Here is a 14,965-nt window from a genome sequence, read left to right as displayed (position 1 = left end):
TCTCCCATGTATGAAGTTTTGGGTTGCACAGCTAGACCTCAACCTCTTCCTGAGCTGAGGTTTCTCAGAGCAGAGCTGTCTGTTGTGCTGCTTTATTCTGACTGTGGGTTCAGCATTGAAACTATTTCTCCTTTCTGTACTGGGAAGTAGGGGGCTCAGTGGGGCAGCGAGTGGTCGGAGAATTTGAATCAAGCTGAGGTTAGCAGCTGCCCTTCTGCAACTTGCACGTGTATTTCCCCTTGATTTGTAGAGGCCATTTCTAAAAATACAGCATGCTGTGCAACGTTGCAGGCCCTCCTGAGCAGGAGCCGAGCTGGCTGTAACCTGAAGGGGACTTCACAGTCCTCTGCTGTTTGCCACGAGGTGAGGAGCTGGCACTATGAGAGTACATTCACACAGCGCTCAAGGGAGCACCAGTGGCTGGGGCTGCTCCCTCGGACCTGCGTGGGTGGGGGACCACGTGGGGATCTGGCCACAGTCTTGGGCTGGTTACTTGGCTCCTAATGGCACCAGCGAAACCAACCTTCCCGGGTTGAGGACCGGATCCTTGCTCGCTCCATCTGTCCTGCCTTTGTCTCTCTACTGGATCCAGATGCCCAAGGCTTGTTTAGCTGGGCTGGACAGGAGTTAGTCCCAGCCTCTTGCTGTGATAGCATCGTTAACGTTATTTATATCTCCCAGCTATGCTGCAGCAAGCTGAGGGAGTGGCACCAAATGATATCTTGTTACCTTTGTGCAAATGATTAGCATAACAATTCATTTTTCCCTAGATTATCCTTGGTAGGGAACAGGAAGCCTTTCTCCTGCTCTCCCTGGCAGCTCTGCCAGGTCACCTCTGTGCTGGTGCCACGTGTGCAGCTCCCAGAGTTGTGGCCCTGGTGGCAACGTCCTGCAGCCCAGGTGGCTGCCCAGGCGGGGGCTGAAGTCCCAGCCTCATGTGCAGGGAACCCAGGCAGCACATGGGGCACAGGCAGCCTCTGCTCCCCTTGTGGGTAATCCTCTCCACAGGCTGGCGATGCTGCAGCACTTGGATCCTGTCTGATTGAGGAAGCATGGGCCAGTGCTGGGTACTGCAGCCTTGCAGGCACAGTGCTGACACTGCATGCGTTATTGCCTTATTGCTGTCTCCTGGTCCATGCGCTGAGGTTGTTGCCTGCCTGAAGTGTGCTGTTGCGAGCAGGGATGAATGAGGTTACCTAGGAAATTCTCTTGAAGGATAAAAGGTGCTACATCCAAAGGAAGAGTTTTTCTAGTGAAACCTGCAGCACAGTTCTGTGTGCAGGGAGAAGATTTGGGTTTGAATACTGGCCTTGTGGCATTCAGTGCAGCCCTGAATGTTGGCTGGTGTGGTCTTCTGTCTGGTGTTCACGCCTTTCCTGAGTCAGAAGGTGGGCTCTTCAAGGCAGACCCTGCGCTCTCACATGAGCTCACAGAGAGATGATGTTTTCCTATCTCCTTTATGCTAAAATCCCAACTCTCCCTAGCTAAGGTGCAAAAGGCTCTGCTCTTTGCAGCAACACAGCCATATTCTGGAACATGGAAAACTCTGGAGGACTGAGTACAGAGGCTTAGGGATGGGAGCAGCAGCCTGGTATGCAGCACTGGCAGCTGAGCCCTCCGCGCTCTGCTCTGCCCCAGCTCAGCACGGTGCCACTGCGACCTGCCCGCATCCTGCCCACCGGTGCCTCTGCCCCAGCCGGGTGGGCACCTGCTCTGTGCTTGGCTCCCATCCTGCCCCTGCCGTGCCCCGGTGCTCTCGTGCAGCGCCTGATCCATATGGCAATTTCCGTGGTGGCAGGCAGCCCAAGAGCCAAGATTAAAATAGATGTCTTTTCCAATTGAATTGCTGATTGATACAGAAAGGGGCCAGTCCAGCATAAATCAGGAGCAATGAGGAGAGAGTCTGTAGACAGCAGCACCTTGCTGTGTCCAGGCCAATCTATGCTTTATTAGATAAAGACTGCAGACAGTCAGCAGCAACTTCTGACATCTGGCCACAACTGTTCAGCTGCTATTCAGTCCTTTTCCTTCCACCCTGCTCTGCTGCTGGCTGGCAGCAAGTGGCACGCATGAGCAGGGTCCGGAGCTGATGTTCAGTCCCTTTTCTTAGCCTCCATGCTCCAGGTTGTGTGCAGCTTCTGCTCAAGCTCATCTCTGACCCTGGAGCACTGGCAGGTCCCATGAAGTGGCTGTGTTAGTGGTACTGAAACTTGAGCCAGCTAAGCCCCTGAAGCAGCAGGATTTGAGCAAACAGGGACAGCCAGCTGAGTTGGCAGGCCTGAAGAAGCTCAGCCTGCTTTTTTGGAAGTCTTACAAAGGACCCTGGGGGTGTTGGGCTCTGATTGAGGCAAGACCCTTTACCCGTGGCTCTCAGGTTTGGGGGCAATAACCACTCCTGCAGGCTCAGCACCCTCTGCAGAGCCCCATCCGCTCCAGACTGAGTGGGCCAGGTTGGGTCAGGATGGGTCTCCAAGTCAGTGACTGACTCTTACCCTGATTCCTGTTCTGTGCCGCTCTCAGAGCATTTTCTGAAAGGTTCTTCCCCTCTGTCATGCGCTTTTGCTCCTGTGTCAGGTTTGCTAAGCCCCAGCAGTGCTGGTGGTGGGATGGGCTGCCCTATGCCAGCACAGGACACCTGCTGGAGCCAGGCCAGACGCTCCTGGGCACCAGGGCTGCCAGGGGACCATGGCGCAGGGGAGCCAGAGCTGGCTCTGCTCCTGTCGGGGGACAGCAGGAGGCCAGGGCACACCGTTCCCTGCTCAGCTGAGCTGTTGGTGGCTGGAGTTGGCATCCGTACAACTGATGTGTATGTGGTAGAAGCCCACCAGCACCCTGAGGGTTTGTCCCGTGTACAGAGGAGCTCATGCTGGTCCTGCTGCTCTGTGATGGGAGTGACTTTGCTGTCGGTTTGCTTCTTTCCTGCAGACAATACGGCTGCGGTGCACACGCAGAGAGTGGGCTTCAATCGCCAAGAGCAAGACGTGTACTTGCTGCCCATTTTGGTGGTGGACAGTGGCCCCCCACCCCTCAGCAGCACGGGAACCCTGACCATCCGCATCTGTGGCTGTGACAGCAACGGGGCCATCCAGTCCTGCAATAGCACAGCCTACGCCATGTCAGCTACGCTGAGCCCAGGCGCCCTCATCGCACTGCTGGTGTGTGTCCTTATCCTGATCGGTGAGTGCCGCCCGGCTCCTGCTGCCCCCGGCCGCCCTGCCTGCAACCCTGCACGAACCCGGCCCCATTGCCCCCTGACTCCTTGTTGCTGGCTCACTGCAGAGTGGAGTGCAGGGGGCCAGGGCTGTTGTGGGGGCTCCAGCTTTGTCCCTGCTCCCCACGTGGCGCTCTGGGGTGCAGCCGAAGCACAGCTGCCCTTGCCGTGGGTGAGTGGGTGCCAAGAGCCATGTGCAGGCTGCCAAGCTGTGCTGGCAGCAGGCATCTGGCTGCAAAAGGGGCATATCTGTGTTCCAGCACAGAGGCCAAGGGTGGTGGGCATGGGGCATGCAGTCACGCTTGTAACACAGAGATGGCAGGGTCAGAGTTGGAGCAGGCAGGCAGGATAGAGATGGGGTGCACGCAAACCAGAGCGTTGCCCAGGTCTGTGCCCCCAGCATGCTGCTATCGGCACTAGCACGAGCTTATGCTGGCGCGACAGGATATGGCATGAAGGAGCAGAGAAATTGTGGGCTTGTTTGCACATGGGAAGTGAATGGGGCTCATGGGGAGGGGGTGGTGGTGTGCTGTGGTATCCTCAGGTTTAGCACTGTGCAGTTGGACGCTGCTGCTGAAAGCTCTTCAGCATCAATGCTGGCTTGCAGCTGGCTCCTGAGGGCTGTCAGGCCTCCAGTGGATGTCAGTGCCTTGCTCAGTTAAGTCTCCTCTCCTTGGCATGTCTCTGCTCCCCATCTCCTGCTGTGTCTCCATTTAGAAAACCCTTTCCCATAGGGTGTACTTTACACTGGTTTCATTTTCAAACACAGCACAAACAAATTTCTGCCTAATTGCCCAAATGAATAAAGTGCACATCGGTGCTCTAAAGGTGATGGGATGAATGGATGATGATCCAGGACACATCTGTGGCTCGTTGCTCAGGCTCTGTGCCATCTGCTCCACAATCACCCTCCCAACATTTGGCTGCTGCCATGGTTCACGCATCCCCTTTCCTATTCATCTTCAGCAGAAGCAATCCGTTTGTCTGTCCAGCCGTGCATTCAGCCATCTGTTCCACCTGTCACAGTGGTTGTGCTGCATGGAAAAGGAAGCTCCTGTTCTGCTCTGGAGCCCAGGCCAGTCTCTCTCCCAGCCAGTGCCACAGCACGGCTGCTACTTAATGAGCTTGGCTGATGGGAGCTGGATGGCAGCTGGGGTCCGGGCTGCCGGGGCGCCCTGTGACACAGGGGCTTCACCGTTGTGCCCAGGCACCGTGTGAGACCATTGCACGTGCTCTGACTGTCTCTTCTTTCTCCAGTGCTGGTCCTTCTGATCCTCACGCTGAAGCGACACCACAAGAGCCACCTGACGTCCGAGGATGACGAGGACATGAGGGACAATGTCATCAAGTACAACGATGAAGGAGGTGGCGAGCAGGACACGGAGGCCTACGACATGTCTGCCTTGCGCAGCCTCTATGACTTCAGTGAGATCAAAGGCGGAGACGGGGGCGGGGGGCTAGGAGAGGGGGGCCCGAGCGGAAACCCAGCCTCTGAGCGCCATGCCCTCCCACAGTGGGTGCAGAGCCCAGACCTGGACTTCTCCGTGTTCAGAGACTACATCTGCAGGAAGGTGGAGCAGGCGGATGAGGACCTCTCTGTGCCGCCCTACGACTCTTTCCAGACCTATGCCTTTGAGGGCTCGGACTCCCCCGTGCCCTCCCTGAGCTCCATCAACACCTGGTCCAGCAGCTCGGAGCAGGACTTCTCCTACCTGGGGGGCTGGGGGCCACGTTTCCGGCAGCTGGCAGCGCTCTACGCGGGGCGCCGTGGCGAGGAGGACAGCGAGGAGTGCTAGCCGTGCGAGCCAAAGGCCACGAGGCTCCGGGTGCTGCCAGGGCCAGGGCTCTGGCCATGGCAGGGTCCACGCGCAGGGTGCAGTGGGTGCTGGTAGTGGCTGCCAGGGGGGCTGTGCTGTGAGGGTGGGCCTGAGCTGGGTATTCCCCGCAGCTGCCTCCTGGTCAGGGCTGTGTTGCACCCACACGGCCAGGCTGGCGTGCCCATGGGAGCTGCTGGGGCTGTCGTAATCTCCTTAATGCCGATGTCTGTTAAAGCACTGTGCATTAATTTAAGAAAGAGAAAAATCTAATTCAAGAGAGATTGGAGGGGTTTCTCTCCCACAAATTATCATTTAAATAGATCTGTTCAGTGAGCCCAGTTCAGGATAGGAAGAGCAAACCGGGAGCCTTTTGTTGTCTAAATTGTTTTTGTCACTTGAGTCAGAGCATTTGAAGTGCTTTGATTTCTTTAAGAACTTTCCTTGCAGAGGGAAATAAGCTTTTAACTTCTGTTTTGCTTTTTCTGCTTACATTTGCTTACTTTTTGGAGTCCTCCTTACTTCTGCACATGGGCTCCCAGGCAGTGCCCGGGCTGCTGGTGCGGAGCCAGGCCACGCACACTGCCATGCACACTGCCACGGTGGGGATGCTCACGCCGGCTGCGGCTCCATGGTCACATCCTGAACAGAGTGACTGCTGCACAGGAGTTCACTTCAAAACACACTTCCTGCTAAGCTGCAATTGCTGTGCGTCTCAGCTCTTAGACCTTTCCTGTAGTTAAAATGCTGCTGACTCGAAGGGGCTTCCTCTTGTGCACCCTGCGCACTGGGCGCTGTCTGTGGCATCCTGGTGTGGTCCAAGGCCCCGGTGATGGACGGAGTCATCCTGCCTGCTGTTGAGGTGTGGTGGCAGCTCTGTGACACCTCGGTGCACCCGGGTGTCCCTGCCCTGGCACCCTCCAAGAAACCTGCAAAACACCCGTGGGTGGCACAGCTTCCTTTGCATGAGACCTCTGGTTTTAACAGGTGGGTCAGGAGGCAGCAGGTGGGATTTGCCTTTGTTCCTCGGGCTTCCTCCTTACTAAAGGAAAGTGCTTCTCGGCCCTGCTGGTATTGCAGCTCCTAATCTGTTCCCGTTTAAAACAATCGATGTATTTGATAGGTAACTGATAAGGTTTCCCAAGGCCTGACACATCCTGGGCTTGTCACTGGGTTTGTCCTTTTAGTTCAGCCACAGACGGTGTTTGCTATCCTTGGAGAAGACTTAAATGTAAATGTACATGCGTGTTCATTTTATGCTGTTTTGCTTCCCGGCTGCTGGTGTTGGCCCTTTGGCCACAGCGTGAGTCCTGATGGTGGAGAGAGGCAGGATGCATCTTTGCCATGGATCCTGCCCCTGGCTGCTCCTCCCCGCTGCCACCATGCTTGGCTTTCTGCTGGGACCAGGAGCTGCTCATTTCTCAGGGTCTCTCTGGTCCCTGCCAAGGAGGCTGCAGGCACCCACGCCCTGGTGTGCCACTGGTTCACTGTGATGATGCTGGAGAGGCAGCAGGGCCAAGGGGAGGTGATGCCCTGAATCCCAGAGCAGGAGAAAAGAAAGCCCTCTCTTTCCTCAGGAATGTGTATGTGTTTTCCCTCTGGGCTGAAGTGTCGGAGTCCCTCTGGAGTCGGCCTTTCCTCTAGCAAAAGTGTTGTGCAATAGTAGGGCTCTGTCCGTAGGAGATGGGGTCTGACAGGGTACGTGTTTAGCCACCCTCCCACTGGGTTTCCCCCTCCCCAACCAGACAGTCCTCCCCACTGCGCATGCACGCACGCTTGCGTTTTAATTTCCATCCCCCATGTAAATACGGGAGGAGCACGGTGCCCAGTGAGCTGGCTGCTCCATGGGCACTGCCCTGCACTCCCTGCCCTCCCACACCCACAGGAGGAGCTGGCAGCTGCCACAGTCTTCTCTATTCAAACAAAATTAGGAGGTTGATTTCCTCGCCCTTGTTATTTTTTTCAAGGTCTTTCAAGGACCTGGAAATAAATGATTTCCTTGTCATCTAGCCTGAGTCTTATTTACCTTGTCTTGTTTTGTTTCATAATGCTGCGCTTCTAACGTGGTCCCATGAATGCATGCCCAGAGGGCAGGGGGCCAGCACAGCCTGGGCGGGCACGTTCCCCGCCGGGGCCGGCAGCTGAGCCAGGCAGGGTTCCCAAGGCAGGGTGCTGCTTCTCTGGCTCCTTCCCAGTTTTCATTGAAATGCTCATCAGAAAAAGCATCTTCATGAGCAATGTCAGGTTTTTTTTCTGGCTGAATTTGAAGGAAATGATGAAAAAACAATATGCACTTGGCTTCCTCCATCTTTTCAGAAAAAGAAAGCTGGGTTGTGTTGTGAGCAGCTAGTTGAGGTGCTCAGTGTGTGCTCCAGGCAGCCCGCGGTGCCCGCCTGCTGCTCTGCTCCCCCAGGAGCCACACAACACTGGGTTCTGGAGTCTGCAAGGCCACAGCTTCTTAGCACCATCCCTGAAGCAAACTGCATGCTAAATGACAAAAGAAAGTCTGATAATGCATCCTCATCGTCATCCTTTCTTAGCCAATAGAGTCCTTTAATGTTCTTTAAAACATGAATCTTTAGTGTTGTTTTCCTGGAGTCACAGATAGCCTCGTAGGTGTCCAGCTGCTCACTGACAAGCATGGATCCTGATCATGTTCTTCCCAGCTTCGGTACCATTGGACATTGATAACAGGTTTTGTTGCCATGACCCATTTTCATATCAGTAATGGCATGTATTAGTGCAGTGTTCAGTTATCAGGTGCAGGAAAAAAAAAAAATTAAACCCAGTTTTAATACTGAAATGATGTAAATAAATGACACTCCATCCTGGCCACAGATAAATCAATTGCTGGTGGTTTTCTTGATGGCAAGGGACTGAGAAACGAGCAACATGTTAACGGCACACAAGCATGAATTTCCCTGTTCAGGAAGCCTCGTCAGGGTGCACAGCTGTGGCTGCTGCGGCACCCGGTGGCAGTGGGATGCTGCCCAGGGCTGGGTGTAGCACGCAGCAGCTGGCCAGCACTGGGAGAGGGGGATATGTGCTCAGCTCTGTGGTGGCACAAATGTAGGTCAGCAGATAACACAGGCAGAATTTAACCTCCCCAATAAAGTGACAGTCATTTAAATAGCATCTTGCGGTCCTCGCTCAGAAACGGGCTTATTGATCCCTGAGGTCTTTAAGCACTTCCACATCCTTCACCATCCCCATGCCTCCACTCCCATCCTGCTCCCTTGGTTATTCAATTAATGGTATGGAAAAAGCATCTGGTGACCTTTGATGACAGAAGTTAGTGGGATGCTGTAACAGAAGGGAGGAGTCTTGAGGCCAGAGGGGTTTCCAGACACGTGAGGTGTGCTGCCAGACCTCAGTGTACACACAGTTTTTCTTTTCACAGTTGCAGTGAGTGATTCTGTAGCTGTAAACCTTGAGGAGGCCTTTTTACAAGCATTATTGTTAATTGCCTACACACAGCAACTGTGTCAGCGCTGCACTCACAGCTGTATGCTTTGACAGTTTGGACGCATCAGCCAACTGCTGTTTGCAGAGAGCTATTGACGGTTGCTGTGTGTTTGCACCCTGGATTTTCAGTCCAGGTCCCCAGCAGCAAGAGCTCTCACATTCCAGCTGCAGCAAGCACAGAGATGTGCTCTCTCTGAATCCTGCTGTCCAACTCCAGGCACCTAGGCAAGCAGTCTAGCTATCATAGGACTTTCTGGGGATCAGGTGGGCTTGGTTGTCCTAGGAGATCCTGCTGGCAGAGGAAAGAGCCTGAAGTTAGTGTACTCCTAACAAAGGACGTAATAAGTGCCTAGTATTAGTGTGATGTCTGGGCCGTGTAGAAGGATTTGTGTCTTGATATTGTGGAGGAATGGAGAGAGCTCAAAGCAACAAATTGCCAGCCAGAGCCAGACCCTTAACTACAAAAGAGTAGGATTATTGAGAGCTCTGATTGCAGAAGCATCTGTGAAGATGTTTTAAGAGCTCCGTGCAGTGCCCCCTCAGCACAGACCGTTTTGAGGAAATTTTTCTATAGGCACTTCTCTCTCTTCAGCAGTTGCACAGCTGTCCCTGGCTCCTACAGGGCAGGGCAAGGGCAGGCTGATCTCCTCCTTGCTTTGCAGGAGAAGCCAGTCCTGCTCTGCAGATGCATCCCGCAACAGAACTGGTTTGGATCCAACAGCTGGGCACTCTGCTGGTGACTGTGGGCTGAAGATGCTTCTAGGTTTGTCCAGGGCTGCAGGCTCCTGGCTCATTGACAACACCCACACTCATCTGAGTGGAGAAGGGCAGTGAGTGCTCAGAAATGGCAGGTTCTGGGCAGCACAGGCTCCTCTAGGAGCAAAGAAGGCACCTGCAGTTGCAACTGCTGTATGCTACTGGGTCAGAAACCTGGCTGGTGCTGTGCCCCTGCATGCTGGCACCTGCATGTTGGGGTATTTCTTTGCCTGACGGAAGGAAGTCTGTTCCATCCAGCTGCTCTGCAGGAGCAAGGCAGCTCTTTGTCCAGTGCTTTTGTCAAAGAGCAACAGCCGATCAGGAACCCTACGGGCTTGCAGGGGGCTGAGAGTCACTCCCGCACCTGTGGCTCTGCCGCTGGGAATGGTGGCATTTGCCACGGTCTCATTCTGAATGCGTCCTGTGAGATTCGTGCCCCTGTGCTTGCAGACCACAATGGCAGCTGGGCGCTGCGACTCCGCTCTTGGCCCCAGCACAGAGATGCTGCAGCAGCATCACCTTTAATGCCTTTGCGCTGTGCCACGGCGAACTCCAGAAGGCAAGGTGTCCAAGCCTCCTCCAGGGAGTTGTTTACAAAAGATTGACATGATCCGTGGGGATCATTAATGGGAAATGAAAAAAGGCAGTGATATCTGCATCCCCAGGAGAAAAATACATCTCTGGTAACTGAGTGCAAGCAAGGCCATGTAAGTCTCTGCCTCCCACTTGCCTTGGTGATACACTGCCTGGGAAAGTGATCACCTTTCCCCCAAATCCTCCAAGAAGCTGCTCCATCACCAGCAAGCTGGCTGCTTTAACCACATCTGCCATAGCTAATATCACAGCTCCCCACATCCTTTCATTTATGAAGACCTCGAGCTTCCTTTAGGGTAGGTATCAGATTCTTGCAGCTCAGAATAATCTCAGTTTTGCATCTCTGCTCTTTGTGTTCAGTGCAAAGACAGCCGCTGTGACTTGTTAGGGGTTTCTCACTGTGCCATGGTGCTCCAGTTTGTGCTTTCTCCTTGCTGCAGCTCTGCTGTCTGCCAGCCTGTCCCAGGAGTATTCCAGCATCCTGGAGGCGACCTGGGCCTATTGCAGCAGCAGACACCCCTCCTGGCTCACCAGCGGGGACAGGAGCTGAGTTTCCAGGCAGCTGCCACAGCTACGTGCTGCTGCAGCCAGAGAAGTTACAAAAAGAAACAACAACATTAAATTTCCCTTGGCCTTGGAAGCTTGCTCCTGGGCAGTCACTTGGTGGGGCTGAAACCTCCCCTGTTCTTGCTGAGAAGGGGCATTCCTACTGCCTACCGTGCCCGCATCCCGCTCAGGGCCCGGGGCTGGCGATGGGCTGCTCATGTCAGGGGTTGCAGAAGGCTGTGATCTGGGAGGATCTGCCTTGCACCAGAGAGCTGAGGGGAAAAGCTGCACTCGCTGCAAGCACCTGGTCTGCAACACAAGCATTCCCCGCAGGGTACCAGGCCAGGAGTGAGTCCCCAGCCTTGTCAGCAGGCAGTCCTGGGATCCTCATGGCATCTGGAAGACCAAACCCTGGACGTGCTGTTCCTCTGTGCAGGGGACCTGCAGTCCGCGCCCCACCCCCACCCCCACCCCCCAAACTGTGATGTTCCAGGTAATCCTTCTGCCTGATGCCAAGGCGCTGTGAGGAAGAGCATTGGAGATCAGTTGGTGGACAGAGCAGCTATACAGATGGCCCAGCAGACTGCATTCCAACAGTCCTCATATGTGTCTTCCTGCAGGTAATTAGTTCCTTGGTTTTGAATGGCTTTTCTGAGGACGTGAGCTGGAAAGTGAACAGTGCTGCTGAGCTCCAGAAGGCAAGCACGCCACGCTGGCCTGTGGGGACCTGCTGGGCTGATCTCACCCCTGCAGCTGCAGAGATGTGCCCCAAGCCATGTGCACCCCTGGCCCAGCGCAAGAGGAGCACTCAGGTGTGGGCTTTCTCCTGGTTTTGTGATCCTTTTCCAGAGCAGTGCAGATTTAATGGCTATCCTTCAAATTCTCAGGGAAAGACATTGGGCTTTGCAAAGCTGGATCCAGGATTCGATGCAATCAGGATATGCAGCCATCGTACCAATACAGCAAAACAGAAAAAGGGGTCACTCTACGGTAACTGGACAGCCTCGGCTGTAGGAGAGACCTCAGCTCAGCCTGCTCTCACGGCTGCTGGGTGCTGGGCAGCACCTGGCCCTTCACGTTGTGGCTCTGGGTGGCAAGGAAGGGTAAAGCAGCAGTGGGAGTTGGGCCCCCCAGCATTTGCCTCTTCTGAGATGTGCAGCTTGGCATGCCACCACCTGCCTCTTCTGCTGGTGCGTTTGCCAGTTGTTTGTGGTTAGGATGCCAAGCACTTGTTCTTAGACATCCCTCATCTCTTGCCGGGGACAGCAAGTGTTTGTGGCGCTGGGATAATAACTGCCCTGTCTAGCCACACTGTGCTTCTACGGACATATATTTTTCATCTGCCTACATCTCTGCCATAGAGGGGCTGCTCAGGTGAGCATGGATTAGTCCAGATGTTCACTGTGGGGAGCAGGCACCAGCCATTTCTAATCAGGATGCATCCCCTCAGCGAGTGTTTTAACCATGGTAATTGGAGAGGTTTTAATCCCTCTTCTGCTGCGGGAAGCACGCACTGCTAACAGAAGCGATCCACCCCGACTTGTCCCCAGCTGAGTCAGCCCACAACAGCTTCCTCTGCGGTCAGAAGCCGCTCACCTTTAGCCAGGAGCCAGGCAGCTGCTGAAGTCCCTTCACATTGCACGCAAATTAGGCATTGAAAATACTCATTACAGCCAACATGACACACCTTCATTATTCCAAAATAATTGTCTGAAAGGCTCGGCTTGCTACACAAGCTTCACTTGGTGCAGAAATGTGATAAAAAGAAAACAGGAAGTGCAATCAATGCTTGTAATCCTTTTAAATAAAAAAGGTACTTGCTAGTAGCTGCCAACATCTTTAAAAAGCTGTGATTTCCCTGGAGAGAGCCCTTATCAGCTATGACTGCATGTCATTCTGGCTGTCTGTCAATCCATCAGAATCCAGTGCCACTGACATTAAGAAGCCAGGCGTTAAGATTATCACATTTAGCCGTAATGTAGCACAGATTGTGTTGACATTTGGAAAATATTCCACCACAGGAGCCATTTGACTTCTGTACTTTCTTCACAAAGAAAAAAAATGCTTTGAAACATTTCAGGGCGGGAGCCTGCCCTGCCCGGGGGCGCTGGGTGGCTGTGCCCCTGCTGCTGCAGTGAGCGGGAGGGAGACGAGGGCATGCAGGTGCCGTGACGGCCTGCGGCATCGGTACAGGGGCAGCCCCAGCTCTGTGTCGGCCGCCGTGCAGATGAAGCCACACACTGGAGCTCGCAACATTGCCCACGGCTCTGCTGGCTTCCCGCGCACCCGGGCAGCGCCTGCTGCAGGCATGCTTCCTGGGAGCGCTGCTCTCTGGGCCAGCCCAGCTCCTTCTGCACCATGCTCGTGTTTTCGCTCGCTGAGGAAGTGTCCCCTGAGCACGCACGGGGCTGCCACAGTGCAGCTCGGGCTTTGCCGGCAGGGACAGGCGAGCAGTGCCCTGGGCGCGTGCCGCAGGGACACAGGCTCCTTCCCTCTGCCTGGGAAGGCCTCAGCTCTTCCTGCATTGGAGGAGATTCCAGGCCATGCGCTGGGGAGATGCTGAGCCATAGAAACAATGGTAAATGACCTGAAATGAACTGATTAATCTCTTTAAATAACTGTGAAACCATTTTCCAGAAAAAGTTAATCTACTCTAACTGGCTTTGGTGCTTTTTCTGGCGCTCCAATCAATATGTGGTTGCTTGCTTTTCATGTGTAATTCACAGTAATTGCAAAAGAGCTGTTGCTGAAGAAAATGACATTCTGCAAGCAGAAATGCAAAGAGAGACTAGGACCAATTAGCTTTAAATCCCAGAACAAGGCTTGCTGTTGGATGCACGGCAGAGCTGAAGATGCCGCAGCATCACAGCTTGGTATCCTGGGTTCCTCTCCAGGAAGGCACCAGCAGTGCTGAAGCATGCCGTGGCCGGCAGCATGCTCGGCAGCCTCTGCTGCTGCCAGGCAGACACTGGGAGCCTGCCCTGTGGAACACCAGCCACGGAGGGAAGGTGGGTGCAGGACTACAAGGCTGGGCTCACCATCCCCAGCCTTTGCTTTGAACATTCCTGGGTAACACTCAGAAGTTAGCACAGCACTAGCTTCTAATGGTAACACTCAGCACGGCAACACTCAGAAACCATCGCTGGGGCTGCCTTGGTGCAGGACAGCCCTGCCTGCGGAGCTGGCACGGCCCAGCCGCAGGTCAGTGTGGTGCTGTCCTGCACCCTCGGTCTCCCGCTTGACTTCCTGGTTCCCTGGTTCTCTCCAACTTCTCCCAGCCCACTAGCGTGTGCCCACACAAACAGCTCTGGCCTGCCCCAGCCTGGGGCTGAGGAGGGCCAACATGGGGCAGATGGAGAGGCGGACAGAGGGAAGGGAGGACGGGATGGTGTCCCCAGCAGGGCAGGGCTGCCGGGGGGGGGTCCTGTGGTCCTGCCCTTCCTCCAGCTGCAGCAGCCTGAAGGGAGGATGGGCACCCCTTTCCAAGGAGCCCATTGCTTTCTGTCATCTGCTGTAAAACCAGAACATAATTTTCCAGGATGTCATTCTAATTCTAGTGGGAAAGCTTATTACTTGTGCTTTACCCATAAAAAAAGTCCAGTGACTTACGACTGTGTGTCTGTGGGCTTGCCCATCAATCCATCACAGGGGCTGCGGGTGGTTCTCTGTAGGGCAAGGGGAGCAGATATGAGGACCGAGGTGAGTCTGCTGCTGTGATTGACATGCTGCTTTTACCATCTCTAAAGTCTCTGACATATTCCTTTTGGCTCAGTGCAGATCTGCACTGCTGAGCTCCAGCACAAATGTCATTAAAACATGTTCTACCCATGGTACCTATAAATAATTGAGGCAGCAGGTCTGCACCAAGCTCTGTGCTGCAGCACTCTGTTCCTGCACTGAAGGGGAGCAGGAAGATGACCTTTCCTTCTCCCATTTACCACTTTTGAAATTAGGGTGTGTCTGGTGCTTCATCCCTGCGCTCAGCACACTCATTTCACTGCTGGATCATTTCACTGCTTGGGGGGTCTGTTGTACTCCTTGCAGTGGAATGGGTGCAGAGTGGTTGGTGGGAGCACCCCATTTCTGTTCTAGACCCCTGGGCAATACAGTCCTGCCACCCCTTCCCTTCACAGGATGGATGACCCTCAGCCTTTCTGCATGTCCTGGCACAAGGCAAGGGGTAGATGCCATCTCTGATCCAGCCTCCTGCAGGCCAGCAGGGGCTGGCCATAGGCAGGCGGATGAGCCTGCAGGCACTGCAGCAGCATGGGGCACCAGCGAGCTGCTCAACCCCCACGAGCAGGAGCTGGTCCCTGGCGAGAGGGCCTAGCTCACACCCTCAGCACCAGCCGCCTGCACCTCCCCTGCACGGTTGCCAGCTCCCTCTGTGCCCACAAGCAAGTTGCTTCTTTTCTGCCTTCTCATGAAGTCACCAGCTGCCCTGTGTCAGTGGGAGTCATTAACAAGCCTCATGCTGGAAACATGGGGTATAAATACTGAGCTCTAGCATCATTGTTTCGTGGTGCTGGCAGCAGTAATCTGGCAGTGACACTGGACGCTGTCCTCCCGCTGCACCACC

The 14,965-nt window shown here is 54.6% G+C and overlaps 1 protein-coding gene and 1 long non-coding RNA gene across 2 annotated transcripts in view; one reads left to right on the top strand and one right to left on the bottom strand.

The window, feature by feature from the left end:
- Window positions 1–6,013, top strand: part of CDH22 (cadherin 22) — a 71,376-nt gene extending 65,363 nt beyond the window's left edge. Inside the window, 2 exon segments of the mRNA XM_040575646.1 lie at window positions 2,926–3,177; window positions 4,469–6,013. Of these exon segments, the coding sequence (XP_040431580.1) occupies window positions 2,926–3,177; window positions 4,469–5,007 (791 nt within the window). The 3' untranslated portion in view covers window positions 5,008–6,013.
- A 137-nt stretch (window positions 6,014–6,150) lies between these two features.
- LOC121078942 lies at window positions 6,151–12,876 on the bottom strand. The gene is made up of 3 exons (XR_005824807.1): window positions 12,866–12,876; window positions 10,333–10,338; window positions 6,151–7,479 (listed from the first exon to the last, which is right to left on the bottom strand). It is a non-coding gene; the product is annotated as an uncharacterized LOC121078942 (long non-coding RNA).
- Window positions 12,877–14,965: the final 2,089 nt, after the last annotated feature.

Source organism: Cygnus olor, chromosome 16, assembly GCF_009769625.2.
Source record: "Cygnus olor isolate bCygOlo1 chromosome 16, bCygOlo1.pri.v2, whole genome shotgun sequence".
Classification (NCBI taxonomy): Eukaryota; Metazoa; Chordata; class Aves; order Anseriformes; family Anatidae; genus Cygnus; species Cygnus olor.
The sequence above is the reverse complement of the archived record's forward strand: the minus strand, read 5'-3'. Positions and strand labels throughout refer to the sequence as shown.